Genomic DNA, 16,962 nt, shown 5'->3' with positions numbered 1-16,962 from the left:
GAACAGGAATAAAATCAGAATTGGATATCTCAACATTAATAATGCTAGTATGTGCCATGGGGTGGCATGATGCTGTTTCACACTGATAATTCCGTTATGTTCCCTATCTCGCCCCCTCCCTATCTCTATAACCTCCTCCAGCCTTACAATCCTCCAAGATCTCTGTGCTCATCCATGTCTGGCCTCTTGCGCATCTCTGATATTCATCACTCCACCACTGGCGGCCATACTTTCAGCTGCCTAGGCCCTAAGCTCTGGAATTCCCTTCCTAAATCTCTCCACCTCGCTACCTCTCTCTCCTCCTGAAAACCTACCTCTTTGACCAAGCTTTGGGTCACCTGTCCTAATATCTCTTTATGCGACTCGGTGTCAAGTTTTGTTTGATAACGCTCCTGTGAAGCACCTTGGGACATTTTACTACATTAAAAGGCGCTGTATAAATGCAAGTAGTTGTTGTTTAGTAAATTAATTTGGCTTTAAATCCTAAACCAAGGTCTTGTGCAGGGTTATTCTGCCACTTCTGGAATGCATGAGGATCTTTTGGTGACAAGGGTTGGAACCAGTAGCGGAAGTGAACAAAAGGGTTTTCTCTTTATTATCCTGGGTATACCAGCAAACATATCTAGATATCAGGGCACGTGTCAACACTCAAGAACATAGAACGAGCGAGAGCTCACCTATGAGTAGCTAGAAACACCGATGCTAAAAATATGTCTAGAATAAATTAAGTCATCATAGCAACATCACCTATAATCAATTCACTATTTGGGAACTATTGATGGTGATAATATTTTCACATTAGTACGAACAATACGACTACTTCTCTCCTCGCCCCAAGTTTGCTTTAAGAGATGAAAATTAATTTTAATATCAAACTATACCTTCTCCAGAGAACTCGAGCAAATTTGAAACCGGAAAGGCCCATGAAGTGTAATTGATTGTACGTATTTAAGGAGCTTACTTGGTCATCTCATTTAAAAAACAAAAAACAATGACATTTAATATTTGTGAAATATTACACTAAACTTGCCCCCCCCCCTCTATTTATAATTAGACGTTGCCTCCCCCAAGAAGTCAAGCAACAAGAACTGGATTTACTCACTTTTATAGTCTGGCCTGTTTAAAAATCCCAAGGCAAGAAGTGACACTTAAACCTGCTCACATACTTCACAGCCTTACTTACCACTGCGCTGTGAAATCCACAAACTCCTTGGAGAAGCGGTCTGCGGGTAATTGTGGGGAAGGCTCTTCCACAACCTGCTTTAGCTGTTGGAACGGTGTCCCCCAGGATTCATAGGGAAATCGTAGGATTGCTAATTCAATCTGCAGCAATATTAAAAGATTAAAATCCTTTTTTTTTTAATATATACACGAATCGAATAATTAACTGCAACTCTGCAGAAAAAACAAGCCACCACTCTGGGCTTTGTCCTACCAGCAAAGGTGTCTCTGGTACATGTATTAGCGACAGCAACAGCAGTCTAACTGCACTCATATCTCTGATAGGAAATGGACCCTTTAATTTAATAATACAGCCCTTTCTTGTTATATCAGCAGCTACCATTCCACGATATCTTACCTACGTGACAAGCATCTTTTCATTATGTTGTCAAAGTACTCACAGAACCAACAAGGCTGGTCAGGAAGAAATGGAGTTTGAAAGCATGGAGATCACAGAGAGGATTTACATTTTTTTGGGCAATTATTTCACCCTTTGTCTCTCCTCTTCCACTGCAGCCCTCCTGTACCTAATCCAAGTGGCCTCTCTTCATGTCTGAGCCTAGCTGATGAGCATCAGCAGGCTATTCAATTACAGGCTAGCCGCTCCTTTCCTCATCCATGCACATCCAACAGCAGTGATTGGATGGTGAAAAGGAGCAAGAATCCTGACTTTCCCAGACCAGGAATGCTGAGGAAAAAAGTGTAGTGCTCTGACTGTTTCCCTGGCTGAGATCCCCTAGCTCAGTACAGACAGGGTATCAAAGCATTGGCGTTCTGATCTGTATGGCTTAGTACTAGACTGGACAGTGCATTTATCCACATGGCCATATTTTAAGCCTACTGTGAAGTGGAAGAGCTATAAGGATAGATGAGAGTTAAAAAGTTTAAGAGAAGTTGATTAATGGAAGGTACTTTATCAAGATATATAAAATATTAAATGTATCAATACGACAAACCCAGTTATATGTTAGGTTAGTTGTACTAGAAGATACAAACTTAATGAAAAATAAATTTTAAAACAGATACTAGGCAGAACTTCATACTGAGTGAGAGATGTTTGGGATAACCTGCAAGTTATAGACATAAGGGGTGTTCAAAATGGGATGGGAGAAAGGGTACTAGAGGGACAAGCTTTGATGAGCCAAATGATCTGTTCTCATCCCTGACTGTATTTCAGTTTCTTTGCTGTTGGAGTCAGAGGAGCTGAAGTGGGGGGAGTAGGGGGAATATTGTCTTCATCACTGTAAATACAACTTCCTAAGATCTTGTAAGAGAAGAAATTCTGGGAATGCAACCCGAGAATCTTTCCATTAATAAACTGGCTGATTTCTTTACATACCATTGTGATTCCTAAACTCCAGACATCAGACTTCACATTGTAACCTTTCTGGTTCAGATCAGGGTTAATCCTCTCCGGCTGTAAATTTAATAAACACACACACCACGATCAACTGGTAGGAATGCATGGTGCAAATTATCCCTCACCATTGAAAAAGGAAGTGCGTGAATTGTGTTACAGAACCATTAGAGCTCAACTCTGACTGAAGCTGCAAAATCCAGTAGGGCTAACTCTTATTTTTGAAGGTATCAAGGCTCACAACTTTCCCTTCTCACTCCTGGATTCATGGATGCCATGTGCCACCAAAAACAGGTCATATTGGGCACAGATCCACGGCAGCAAACCACCTGTAATTGATTAAACACTAAACTGGTAACCTTATCCTACATAGCAATCACTATGTAAAGCACTTAAGAAACATTTCAACACAAAAGGTGCTCTATAAATACAAGTATTGTTTATTCTTACATAACCTTAAGGGTGACCAGTGTGAAAAATGGAAAATTCACATCGAAGTGGTGGGGGGGGGGGTCTTCTACGGAGGTTGGGGCTAGGGCACACTGCTAGGGCAGTGCAGAAGGAGCTTTACTTTACACCACCTGAACTGAGAGCATTTGATGCCCAAGTGGGCAAGTGTCCCATCCACAGCGTTGACACCCAGCACATCGATGAGTACAAAAGCTAATTGAAAAACATACAGCAACCTTGGCTGATATAAACACTGGAGGATAAGAGAGACATAATTCCAAGTTTTTACTCACAGCCATGTATGGTTTGCAGCCTGCATCCATCGTCTTGGCAACAGAGTCTACCAGATACCCACTAATGCCAAAGTCGCACATTTTCACATGCCCTTCTTTGTTGATAAGAACATTTGAAGGTTTCACATCTGTAAAGGGTAACAAGTGAGAAATACCAGTTACACAGATAATTATTTCAGTATCAATATGCTCGCCTGAGAAGAGGGGGGTGGGAAAAAGTAATCCAATGTCAGTGTTGTGTAAGTATTAGGACTGAAATTTCATGAAATGTGGGACAAATCACAGACCTATTTAAAATCAGGAGAATATATTGACCCCTGGGTCTTGTTATTGTTTACCTAGATACTGGCCAGGTAAAGGCACACTCCAGACTGTACAGGACATGAGATCCACTTGGAATGTTTGGTGACACTAAACCAGAGTAGATTATTTAACCTAAATACCGAAAAAGCAACAGCAAGATGCATCAATACACATTTTGCAAGAGGATTTTGTTCATTCAAAAGGAAATATTACAGGCACTTTCGCCAACTGTGCACATCTTTTGTATTCTGTTTGATAATCAGCCAAAGTCTGTCTACTCAGAGCACTGATTCCCACGCTTTATTACTGGTTCTACCTACCACAGAACCAAAAATCAAAGGCAAAGAGCAAAGATCAATGCTATAGTGCACAGAGCATTTGTGTCCTGCTCTCACAGCCTGCTACAAAGTTAAACAATGGTTTTGAAACGGGAGCTATTTTCAATTCTGAAATTAAAATCTAAAGGATGAGGCTATTATGGGACATTGCAGCTTTAGTTGGGCTTGATTTCTAAAAGTTTCCATTAACTCTCCTCTTTCCTCAACTCCAGGAAGCAGGTAAAAGGTGTAATTTTGAATTGAGCAGTATGTCGGTGTTTCAGTGCAGTGATAACACAAGAGTTGTCACAGAATGGTACCATGCTTTGGCCAGATCCTTCCCCACAGTAACAGAGTCAGATAGTCAATACAGACCACCTTAACACAACTCTAACTACCAGCTGCATGGCAGCATTGAGAGGCTGGGATTTGGTTTGTGGCTGTAAGGCACCAGAGGAAAGAAAGAAAAATGACTAATAAACATTGCAGGTGCCACTCAAAAGCTTTTATAAAAACTCCAAATTAATGGCACAGTCCATTGCTGCTACAAAAGCACCTGGCTGCCACCTACTGCAGTGAACATTTTTGCCCTTAATGGACTTGAACACCACATGCTTCACCCATTGCCTCTTGTCTGAAGTGGTAGCACTTACCTCTGTGAATCACAGATAGCTTGCTGTGCAAATGTTCTAATGCTTTTACAATCTGCAAAGAAAAAAAAATAATCACAAAATCAAACTTGACTTTCCATACGTACTGCAATACTGTCAACAATACTACGCAGACTTTTCAAAAAGGTGTACACATTCCTTTCTCTGTAAAATCACAGAAATTTTTTTTATTAAACATTATAAACTAATGACTGGTCTGACAAAAGGGTCGCTATTTGAAATGTTAACCCATCTTTTCTCTTTGACCTGCTGTGTATTTCCAGCATGTTCTGGTTCATTTCAAATTTCCAGCATTTGCAGTTTTTCCTCTTTTTATCCCTTAAACATACCCCTCCATTTTAAAGAGGCGCCATCTTTGTTACCAAGGAGATAATTACAGCCATGCGACATTTTCACCACAAGCAAGTGACGTGATGGCACTTTTTTGTCACACCCGGAGACAACTTATATGTCATTGCAATGCAGCATTTATGATGCATATTTTTCTGTTTGTCGGCAGTTGATGAGCTAATCATGGATTGCTGAGCGACTTTAGGTTCTGAGTGGGAGAAGGAAAGCTGTCCAGCACCTGATTTTAGTGATATCAGTAGGTGCGTTAAAATATGCCTCTCAACACCTGCAAAGCAGGCCAAACAATATGGAGTCACGTTAAGTAAAGCAGAGTAGTGCTTGTTAAGTGCATCAACTATCCATTTAAACCCCTGAAGCAATGCAGGGGAGAACTAGTACTTTGGGATTTTACAGCATTAAATACAGGAGGTTAAAGAGGGTGGGCTAACAACAGAGGAAGGGGGTCATTGTGACTTTGTGGGAGTGTAAAATAGGTGATAGCATATCGGCAGCTCATTTTACATCTCTCTCAATTTTTATTTCCATTGAAGTCATCGGAAGAGATGTAAAACGGGCGGCCAATTCGCTATCACCCGTCTTACTCCTTCGCACAAAGTCAAAATTACCCCTGAAGAGTTTAGATCTGCTCGCTTTTTTCTTGAAGCAGCAGCTAATGGCTTTAAAAACCTATTAACTATTTTTAAAATGCTTGACAGACATATTTAAAAGTGATGCACATTATATGAATTTTGCAGGAAGAAAATGACATAGGAACAGGAGTAGACCATTTAGCCCCTCAAGCCTGTTCGGTTAATGGGATCATGGCTGATCTGTGACCTAACTCCATGGGCATGATTTTAGCCTGGAAAAACAGGTGGGTTTGGGGCAGGGGCAGTAACAATTGCAAAAATCTAAAACCCATCTCCAATCCGCCCATTTCTGGTTTTCACGGGGGCGGGATGAGGGGGAAACCAACCCGATCTTTGGAGGCGAGTCGGGCATTAGAAGCTTTTAAGGAGGCTGCAGGCCTCCATTTTCAAAGCTTTTTTGATTTTATCCCCTGGGGGCCTGGATTCCTCGGCCTTCTCCTTCACGCCACGTGAGAGGAGGCGAGAAGGCCTGAAACTGCAGCTAAGCACCTTTACAGCACAGCTTGTGGGCCCGGAGGAACAGGAGTGTTTCCCCTAGGCCCAACAAGCCTACCTGCAGCGACCATGATCTCTGACCCCCCACCACGATCTCCGACCCCGCGATGACCCTCCCGATGACTGACCCCCCTTCCCCCCATGACTGACACCCACCTGTGACCCCCCCCCCCCCCGCCCCCCCCCCGAATCTAACACTTACTTGATCACGTCCTCTTCCTTCTTCTTCTCCCGTCCGACTGAGGTCAGCCTGTCAATCAGGCTGGTCTGTCGGGTGAGAAAGCAGCAAAAAAAAAATCGACGTCCTTACATCCATAGGTCCGGGTTTCCCGTCCCCCCGCCCCCTTCCTGGATCCGGGCTAAAATCATGCCCCATATACCCCCCTTAGCTCCATATCCCTTGATACCTTTGGTTAACAAAAATCTATCAATCTCAGATTTAAAATTAGTAATTGAGCTAGCATCACCTGCCATTTGCCGAAGAGAGTTCCAAACTTCTACCACCCTTTGCGTGTAGAAATTTTTCCTAACTTCACTCCCGAAAGTCCTGGCTCTAATTTTTAGGCTATGTCCCCTAGTCCTAGACTCCCCAACCAGTGGAAATAGTTTCTCTCTATCTACCCTATCAGTTCCCCTTAATATCTTGAAAACTTCGATCAAATCACCCCTTAATCTTCTAAATTCCAGGGAATACAACCCTAGTTTGTGTAATCTCTCCTCGTAATTTAATCCTTGGAGTCCGGGTATCATTCTAGTAAATCTACGCTGCACTCCCTCCAAGGCCAATATTCTATTTAGGTCCTGAAAGTTCAGACAAACACAGACACCATTTCAAATGCAGTTTCATGTACGTCATTACTCTGCAGTTCTGAAATGGTATGTGGCACAGACACAAGGCACTGCTGTAATGTGCTGGAAGTTCCATGTAACCTGAACTCAGACAGATACCACTGCAATTCCCTAAGTGTTGGCAGATTCATTCTTTTATACATGCATTCACAACTTTGCCACAAATAAATAGTGAGCAGAGAAAACCTTCTCCCAAGATGTTCAAACACACAAACACAATGGCCAAACAAGGGCGGTTCTTCAACACCGATTACATAACCATGTTAGCATTTGACCTCTAAACTCAGGAGTAACTCCCAGCAGAGCTCAACACATCCAAGCTATTTTCTTCTGAAACTTTCAAGAGATGGAAATCAAGAGTAACCAGGAAACACTTTTTTCTGAACAGTGCTGGCTCTAGATATTATCTAACTGCAGATCTCAATTTAATTTGAACTGACATTTTCTGACGGGATATACCTGAAGGTAAACAAGCACTTTGACGGGTAAGTAACCAGCAGGGTGGAAACAATTGCATATTATGTAACTGCTGGACTGGTTAGCTCAGTTAGTTTAGAACGTGGTGCTAGGAACGCCAAGGTGGTTGGCTCGATCACTGTACGGGCTAGTAATTTTAGGGCTTCTCCGATTGCTCAATGGGCAAGTGGACTGTCCAATGTGAAACTGAGCCATACGGATCGAGATGGTCCCAGGTTCGATCCCCAGTCTGTACATAGGTATGGTAGCATAGTGGTTATGTTACTGGGCTAATAATCCAGCATGTGTAAAGTCAAATCCCACCATAGCAGTTTGCGAATTTGCATTCAGTTTAAAATCATTTCTTGGCTGCGGTTAGGGCTTTAACATCAGACAGTGGGATTTAGTTTTCAGCATTTTAGTATATCTTAACAGTTCAACTAATATATCCCTGCAAATTTTCCCTTCTCATAACTGCGGAGCCCACGCACACAGAATTATGGAGGTTTATTTTCCCCACTAGCACTGTTCCCGTATGAATGCTTAACATGCTCGTACCAAATCTCTCTATGTGCTCTTTTAAACCGGTGTTAACCTGTTTACTTTATCAATATAAAGGCTATGTTAAAAACCCCAGAGGGACTTTGTACAAGTGTATTAAGCACTCGTACAGATACAACACTGGTCGGAAAGTATACCATATCAAGACATCAATCTGAATAAAGTGCATGTCGTGCTGTTTGCTACTAAACTCTATGCTTGCAGCAGTTCTCACAAATTAATCTGTGGTATGTTGAGGTATTGCTAAGCTACCACGATAAAATTAGTTACATGAGCCCTTCTGAATCACGATGCAGGTACACACTAGGGTAAAATTATATATAAGAACATAAGAAATAGGAGCAGGGGTAGGCCATACGGCCCTTCGAGCCTGCTCTGCCAATAAGATCATGGCTGATCTTCGACCTCAACTCCACTTTCCTGCCCAATCCCCATATCCCTTGATTCCCTTAGAGTCCAAAAATCTATCAATCTCAGTCTTGAATATATTCAACGACTCAGCATCCACAGCCCTCTGGGGTAGAGAATTCCAAATATTCACGACCCTCTGAGTGAAGAAATTCCTCCTCATCTCAGTCCTAAATGGCCGACCCCTTATCCTGAGACTACGTCCCCCTAGTTCTAGACTCTCCAGCCAGAGGAAACAGCCTCTCCGCATCTACCCTCTCACAATCTTATATGTTTCAATGAAATACTTTCTTCCTGAAACATCAAGGGCACGATTTTAATCTTTGAAGTCCGGGTGCATTGGGGCAAACAAAATCGGGCATTTCCGGAGCGGGAAGGAATCCCGGCTCCAACCCGCTGAAAAAACGCACACAACCCAGACCCATCTGGGTGCATGCGGTTCACAGACCCGGATGTCCCGCTGGCAATTAAAGCCGGCGGGACACTATTTAAACCAGGAATTAAACAACTTAAGGTACTTGAAATCTTCATTAATGTAGTTAATCATGCTGGGAAGCAGTTTCAACGCTGCCTTAACGTCTTTCCTGTGCTGTGTGAAGCACGCTATGGGAAACTAGGCGGATTGCAGCCGGCAGCCATTTGAACATTTAAATCCCTGTTTGACAGATGGGGACAAAAGGTGAGTAATTGCAGCAGGGCACTCAGTTCTCAGACAAACTTTTGGCTTGGAGTTCTGTGTGTTTAGACGGGAAATTCTTGGTTCACACTCAGAATTGTTCTGTTTACACATATTTAACTACTTTTTGGACCCCCTCAAGCTGACATCAGGATCGCGATGGCTGCATTCACGAGTACATCCGAGGACGAGCAACATCACCATCCTCACCAGGCACGGCGTGCACTTCTGCCACTTGCAGCTCCACAACACAGTGCTGCACCACAGGGACCTGCGCAAGAGCACAGAGGGGAACAACAGAGGGAGCGACGTTGCAGGAGCACGACCCTCGTCAGAGGGTTGATAGACCAAGGCTCAGCTTCCCGGACTTCTCTGAGGAGCAGTGCATATGGAGCATCAGAGTGAGTCGCCAGGTGGTCGCAGACATCCGCAGCCTCCTTCATGCCGAACTGCTCCGGGCTGGGCCTGGTGGCATCGCATTGCCTGTGGCAGTTAAAGTGACCACTGCCCTCAACTTCTTCGCTTCCGGATCATTCCAGGGCGCAACCGGGGATATCGCCGGGGTGTCACAAGTGCATAAAACAGGTCACCAATGGATTGTTTCACAGGGCGTCCCACTACGTCAACTTCCCCATGGATGACCTCAACCAGACGGAGAGGGCAGTGGGTTTCCACTCTGTGGCTGGCTACTCATGGGTACAGGGTGCAATTGATTGCACGCATATAGCAATCAGAGCACCTCCACACGAGCCAGGACTATTCATCAACAGAAAGGGTTATCACTCCATCAACATGGAGCTCGTTTGTGACCTCCGGAAAAGATTTCTTCACGTGTGTCAGATTCCCTGGCAGCTACCATGAATAATTCATTTTGAGGGAATCCAACAACCCAGCCCTCTTCCACACACCAAACAGCCTTAAGGGATGGCTCCTCAGAGACAAGGGATACCCCCTGCACACGTGGCTCAGGACACCAGTGAGAAACCCCATCAGCGAGGCACAGCGTCGATACGACGACAGTCACATCACCACCAGGTCTGTAATTGAACATGCAATAGGACTGCTGAAGATGCGATTTGGTGCCTGGTTCAGTCTGCGGGAGCACTTCAATACGCACCAGCGAGAATGGGTCGGATTATAGTCGTCTGTTGTGTCCTGCACAACATGGCGCAACAGAGGGTGATACCGGTTGATGAGGCCCCATACCCTCATCCAGCATCCACATCTGCAATCAACATTGAGGAGGAGGAGGAGGAACCCATCGGCAGAGCAGCAGCTCACCTGGCTGCTGGAGAGGCCAGGGAGTCACTAATATTTGAACGATTCTCATAACGATTCTGCAAAGTGAGGATAGTCCAGTCTTGGAAAGAGCAGCACCGACACCAGCGGGATCCCCCCGCCCCGCACAAAACAGTCCTACAACTACACCTACACCTACACCCACTGGATGGCATCAAGTCTCACCGTTCATGATGAAGCACATGAAAGGGCGCTATCACAAAAGGCAGTCAAGAATGGGCAAGATGTGGCAGTAGTGATGAGAATGATAACATTTAATGTGAATTTAATAAAAAACAAATATAAATGAAAAACATGACAGTCTGTCAGACACCCTTGTGCATACCCTCTGTGATCACAAAACTTTAGCCTTTCGCTTCCTACAATTTCTACGTGGTGCATCCCCTGTGGCTGTAGCAGAGATAGCGGCAGGTTGCTCATGTTCATGCCCTACTGTTGAGATGCTTTTGGCCTACGCCCTCTGGGTTTTGGAACCCTTGAGGGCCCCGCCAAAGGCTGCTCCACCTGTACCTGTGCAGGGGCAGACTCTGCCACCTGCAGAGCAGGCAGCATTGCAGTTACTGGTTAAGGGGGGACAACGGGTGAGATGCTTTTAGTGGTGTCCCCACTTCCATGTCCCCTTTCGCCATTGTCCCTCTTCTGGGCCAGGCCCACATCACCCTACCACCCTGCTGGACAACAGCTTAGAGGACATGTGTGATGCCTTGGAAGCCCAGTTTAAAAGTTTCTGTCTTGTGAGACGAATGTTGTTCACCCTGAGTCTGTATGGCCATTGTCAGGGCCTGAATGGACTCATTTGTGAGGCGTGCTTGAAACTCAACGGAGGCTAGCCTTCTCTCCATTGCAGACATTCCCGCACTTACCTGAGACACTATCCCAGACATTCCCTCCCGTATCTGTGCCACCATTCCACTAATGCAGGAGTTGGACTCCTCCATCCTCACCGCTATTGTGCAGAGTGCACGTGGCTCCTGTTCCAGTACCTCACAAATGTGCTGCTGTTCCTCGATCATTCTCCTTTTAAAGGATGGCCCCCGGGGTTCAGCATCTGCGCCCAGCTGTGTAGAGCCTGGAGAGGAGTGCGCCCACCGACGCAGACACTCCACAGCTGCCCCTGCCACCAGTGTCTTCTTGTGCTCACGTGTGTGTGGTGACTCACCAGGTACCAACCCAACTAACTGACTACTAGGACCCAACGAAGTGTGAGTATCTGCGCTGGTGGATGGCTCGCTAAGATGTGATGGTGCGCCCTCAGAGGCCGGGAGCTCCTCTGAGGAATCGCCCTCTCCCGTCACTTCGGTCGCTGAAGGGCCTGGAATAGAACAGAAGGCAATATTAAGCATCAACGCAGACGTGTCATGTTGCAATGAGCATACTGAGGTGTTCAATATGCCAAGCATTGTTAACATCAATTCATGTTGTGTGTGATGAATGTTAAAGTTGTGTCACCAGACGTTTGTGGGGTGCCAGTCTAGGCATCCCCGACAGACAGGCACTCGAGGGTGTGGTTGATCTGTCGGGCCTCCTCCTCCGCCTCTGAGGGGACCACTATTTGTTGTGGTCCCCCTCCAGTCCTCGCCCTCTCGCATGCATTTTGCGCTCTCTTCCCCTACAAGGAAAGAGTGAGGGAGGGTGAAGTGGTCAGCCGATGAATGCATTGCTTTGGGTGAGGCTGACCATGAAAACATTGCATCAGAGGGTGAGTATGAGACAGAGACATCACATTGGATCAGGATTGGGGTGAGTGGTAGTGGGGGGGGTCACAAATGGGGAGGTGAGGAAGTGCAGGTAAGTTGACGATGAGCCTTAAGTGGGTGTGCGGAGTGATGTGATGGAGTAGTCTTGGCAGTGCAGAATGATGTGGTGGGGGGGGGGGGTTGGGGGGTGATGGGTGATGTGCAACACGGAATGCAGGAGAATAAGTAAGTGTACTCACTTTTGCTGACCTAGTTAGCATCCTGCAATGGACCCAAGTGCGGCAGATGTTGCTGCTGCTGGTGACCTCCTCTGCCACCTTGAGCCAGGCCTTCTTGGTGACATAGGCAGGGCACTTCCTCCTGTCGGCCGAGTAAAATAGTTCCCTCCTCCTCCTCACCCCGGCCAACAGCACCTCAAGTGAGGCATCATTGAATCTTGCAGCTAGCTTGCCCCTCTGCTGCTCCATTTGCACGCTTGCTCCTTACTCCAGCAAAAGCCGTTGGTACAATGGCCCTTTAAATCCAGACACTCCAGCTGACAGCAGGTCATGCGGGTGCGCAGTCTGCCCGCTGCGCAGCTTTTGCACGACAAACCCGGAAACAACGTTAAGGGACATCAATTAAGTCTCTATCACGAGAGGAACGGTAAGATTTTCTTTTCGCGTTACCCGCGTGTCCATTGACCCCCCCCCTGCTGCCATCCCGCCGGCATTTTGAAATCGTGCCTCAAGAGTTAAACAGAAATTAGGGACATAGGAATCACTAGACAAAGAAAGACCAAGGTCTATCTAGTTCGAGTACTTCCATCCTGGTAGTCACATGATACAATGATAATGGAGTTGTGTCTAATCATAGCAATCAATCTCTATCAATTAGTCGACAACAGACCCAGACGTGAGATGAGGAAAACCCCAGTGGTGGACAGCTTTGGGAATATAGGTCCAAAATTAGATTAAAGAGTCCCTTCCTCATCCGTAATTATGTTGCATTAGGAAAATAGAAATTGTACATTAAAAAATTCTCAATAGCTTGGGTCGGAGACTGTTAAACATGCCAATAGGTCTCCATTGTTTTTAGACACCTGGTTGACCTTGAAAAAAACAATGTTGGAGTAGAACTGGATGTTCCATTCCCGAGCACCTTGATCAACACAAAATTCATTGCCAAAAAGCAGCCTTAGGAGATGCAAGAAAAAGCAGAACTGCTCAGCATATATCGAACTATATCCACTGTGGAACTCAGGTGGCAAAGGGAGCCATGCAAACCAAAGGCATTTAATGATTTGCATGTGAAGAATCCACAAGCGTATTTATTTAAACAGGGTACAATTGTAACTTTTTTTTTAAATAGTTGAGTTTGTCATTGGATAAAAATGCATTGGACAAGTTGGTAAACAGCCTCATCTAGGCCTACTGAAGATCCACCATGGCACCAATATGGGCCTCTAGATGCAATAGTTAATTGGACAGTGAAATCAGTATCCATCAGAGCATCAAACTTACAGACACAGCTATTTTTCCCAAAATATCCTCAGGGATTCCTTTCCCTTTCTCGATCACTTTTTTGTAAAATTTGTCCAGTGAGGTGTCCATTAGTTCCATACATATCCACACATCACCCTGAAATTAGAAAACAAAAAGATAAACAAAATTACACAAACACTAAGACCAACGCAAACATCTTAACATTTCCATCGTGCTTTTTCCACTACGTTGAATAAACTACCATTGTGTTTCAAAGGATTCTGATTACCTACTGGTAGGGCAAGGCTTTTGTTATTCTCGGATCCCATGGCAAGCCTTGGCCTAAGAGTCCAGCTTGATCTCGTGGTGGAGACATTGAGTGAGGAAAAGAAGTATTTAAAAAGCTGATCTGAGTTTCTGCTTCCTTTGACAGTATGGAAGGAATTACCGTCTAATTAAAGTCTACAAGATGCCAATGTCTTTAACTTATTTAACATTTATATAACCAGTTATATATCCCACTCCAGAGACTTGAGCACAAAATCTAGACTGACACTCCCAGTGCACTACTGAAGGAGTGCTGCACTGTCAGAGATGCCATCTTTCGGATGAAACGTTAAACCAAGGCCCCATCTGCTCTCTCAGGTGGACATTAAAGATCCCATGGCACTATTTGAAGATGAGCTGGGGGGTTCTCCCAGTGTCTTGACCAACATTTATCCCTCAACTAACACCTAAAAACAGATTATTTAAACCCAAGACTAGCTGGATTCAACTTTTGAGAATCAAAATCCCCTCAGGGAAAAATTGTACTGATTGGCAAACATATTAGTACTGGAGTAGATTGCGCTTTGTGCTAAAGATGGTTTTGCACATTAATGACAAAAAAAGAATTGCAACGGCACTAGAGTTTTGAGAACGTTCACCAAAGCACCATGAGCAATGTGGGGTATGTGAGTACTGAGACGATATCAGCTATGAAATATCAGATCGCCTGATGCATCCATTACAAAATATGAAGTAAAAAATTATTTTGATTTAAACAATTGCCCTTCACTGCCATGTCAGAGTAGACATCAATCACAAAAGTCAAAGTAAGCTCATTTAGAGCAATTTTTCCTTCTCTTAAAAGGTGAAGGGAGAGTAATGATGCTTTCGTTGATCTATAACAAGATTCTCAACCTCCATTTTCAAGCTGAAAGGTTGCATTTTTTTTACCCTTTCCCCTCCAGCAAAATCTCCATTAAATATTTCTCATTACCTCTCGAAACAGAGCTCCATAGAATGTGACTGTGTAGAAACAGTCCACAGTTCTCATTGAGATATCAAGGTCCATTAGCAATCGCTTCTGTTCCTGGCTGTTCACGGTTGCCCGGATTCTCTGAAAAACAAAAAGCAAAACGTGCACATTAGAACAGCTTTATTCCATAGATCCCCCAATGGCTTTAGTGGACAAATGTGTCAGCTGGTGAGTGACTTAATCTGCACTGGGTTACTTGGTCTCAGCCTAGGTAGCAGTAAGAGCACAACTGGCCACAACACTGCTGGGCTGGGGAAGAGAAAAATTTGCTACAAATTCTGCTCCTGATTGCTCTCCAGTGACGCCCAGCTGGAAATCGTGGGTGTGACCATCGCACAACAGTGACTACACTTCCAAAGCACTTCATTGGCTGGAAAGTGCTTTGGGACGTCCTGAAGTCGTGAAAGGTGCTATATAAATGCAAGACTTTCTTTTTTATCCCCCATTGTATTTCTAGTTGAAAATCAAAGTAGGCAAATCACACAGTTGGGGGGGGGGGGGACTACTGAACCTTTCCCCTCCACAACAAATCCATGCAGCTGGACTCTGCAAGGTACAAGTTGCACCTCAGAAAAGCACTCAAAGTATAAATGGGCAAACTGTGTGTATCAATAAATGGTCAAATTATATGACATGACTAGGGCATCTGAAACATCTACTAGAGGTCTGTAGCCTGCAAATGGCCAATTACAGATTCAAGCAGGCTTTGAGGCCTTGACACGGCGGTCAGATTTAGCGCCAAAGCACTGTTGCTCAATAGACAGGCTCATGTTTGGCTCTTGGAGGGAGTGCAGCGTAGATTTACTAGAATGATACCTGGCCTCCAAGGGTTAAATTAGGAGAGATTACACAAACTAAGGTTGTATTCCCTGGAACTTAGAAGATTAAGGGGTGATTTGATTGAAGTTTTCAAGATATTAAGGGGAACTGATAGGGTAGATAGAGAGAAACTTTTTCTGCTGGTTGGGGAGTCTAGGACTAGGGCCTAAAAAAAGAGCCAGGACTTTCAGGAGTGAAGTTGGGAAACACTTCTACACGCAAAGGGTGGTAGAAGTTTGGAACACTCTTATAGAATCATAGAAAGGTTACAGCACGGAAGGAGGCCATTCGGCCCATCGAGTCCACGCCAGCTCTTGGCAAGAGCAATTCAGCTAGTCCCACTCCCCCACCCTTTCCCTGTAGCCCTGCAAATTATTTCCTTTCAAGTACTTATCCAGTTCCCTTTTGAAGGCCATGATTGAATCTACCCCCACCACCCCCTCGGGCAATGCATTCCAGATCCTAACCACTCGCCATGTAAAAAAGTCTTTCCTCATGTCACCTTTGGTTCTTTTGCCAATCACCTTAAATCTATGTCCTCTGATTCTTGACCCTTCCGCCAATGGGAACAGTTTCTCTCTATCTACTCTGTCTAGATCCTTCACCATTTTGAATAACTCTATCAAATCTCCTCGCAACCTTCTCTGTTCCAAGGAGAACAACCCCAGATTCTCCAGTCTGTCCACATAACTAAAGTCCCTCATCCCGGAATCATTCTAGTAAGTCTCTTCTGCACCCTCTCTGAGGCCTTCACATCTTTCCTGAAGTGCGGTGCCCAGAACTGGACACAATACTCTAGTTGTGGCCGAACCAGTGTTTCATAAAGGTTCATCATGACTTCCATACTTTTGTACTCTATGCCTCTATTTATAAAGCCCTGGATCCCGTATGCTTTTTTCTTAATCTACCCTGCCACCTTCAACAATTTGTGCACATATACCCCAGATCTCTCTGTTCCTGTACCCCTTTTAGGGGTTGTGCCCTCTAGTTTATATTGCCTCTCCTCGTTTTTCCTACCAAAATGTATCACTTCACATTTTTCTACGTTAAATTTCATCTGCCATGTGTCTGCCCGTACCACCAGCCTGTCTATGTCGTCTTGAAGTCGATCACTATCCACCTCACTGTTTATTAACCTTCCAAGTTTTGTGTCATCTGCAAATTTTGAAATTGTGCCCTGTACACCCAAGTCCAAGTCATCAATATATATCAAGAAAAGCAGTGGTCCCAGCTCCGACCCCTGGGGAACACCACTGTAAACCTCCCTCTAGTCCGAAAAACAACTGTTTACCACTACTCTGTTTCCTGTCATTTAGCCAATTGTGTATCCGTGTTGTTACTGCCCCC

At 44.7% G+C, this 16,962-nt stretch overlaps 1 protein-coding gene across 1 annotated transcript; it reads right to left on the bottom strand.

The window, feature by feature from the left end:
* Positions 1 to 1,125: 1,125 nt before the first annotated feature.
* Positions 1,126 to 14,914, bottom strand: LOC137309926 (dual specificity mitogen-activated protein kinase kinase 3-like; the record flags this gene model as incomplete). The annotated part of the gene is made up of 6 exons (XM_067977926.1): positions 1,126 to 1,323; positions 2,561 to 2,638; positions 3,322 to 3,449; positions 4,595 to 4,646; positions 13,536 to 13,652; positions 14,758 to 14,914. Coding segments are annotated over 6 exons (676 nt in total), but the record flags the coding sequence as incomplete, so codon positions are not given.
* Between the last annotated feature and the right edge of the window lie 2,048 nt (positions 14,915 to 16,962).

This window comes from Heptranchias perlo, unplaced genomic scaffold, assembly GCF_035084215.1.
Source record: "Heptranchias perlo isolate sHepPer1 unplaced genomic scaffold, sHepPer1.hap1 HAP1_SCAFFOLD_1913, whole genome shotgun sequence".
NCBI lineage: Eukaryota > Metazoa > Chordata > Chondrichthyes > Hexanchiformes > Hexanchidae > Heptranchias > Heptranchias perlo.
The sequence above is the reverse complement of the archived record's forward strand: the minus strand, read 5'-3'. Positions and strand labels throughout refer to the sequence as shown.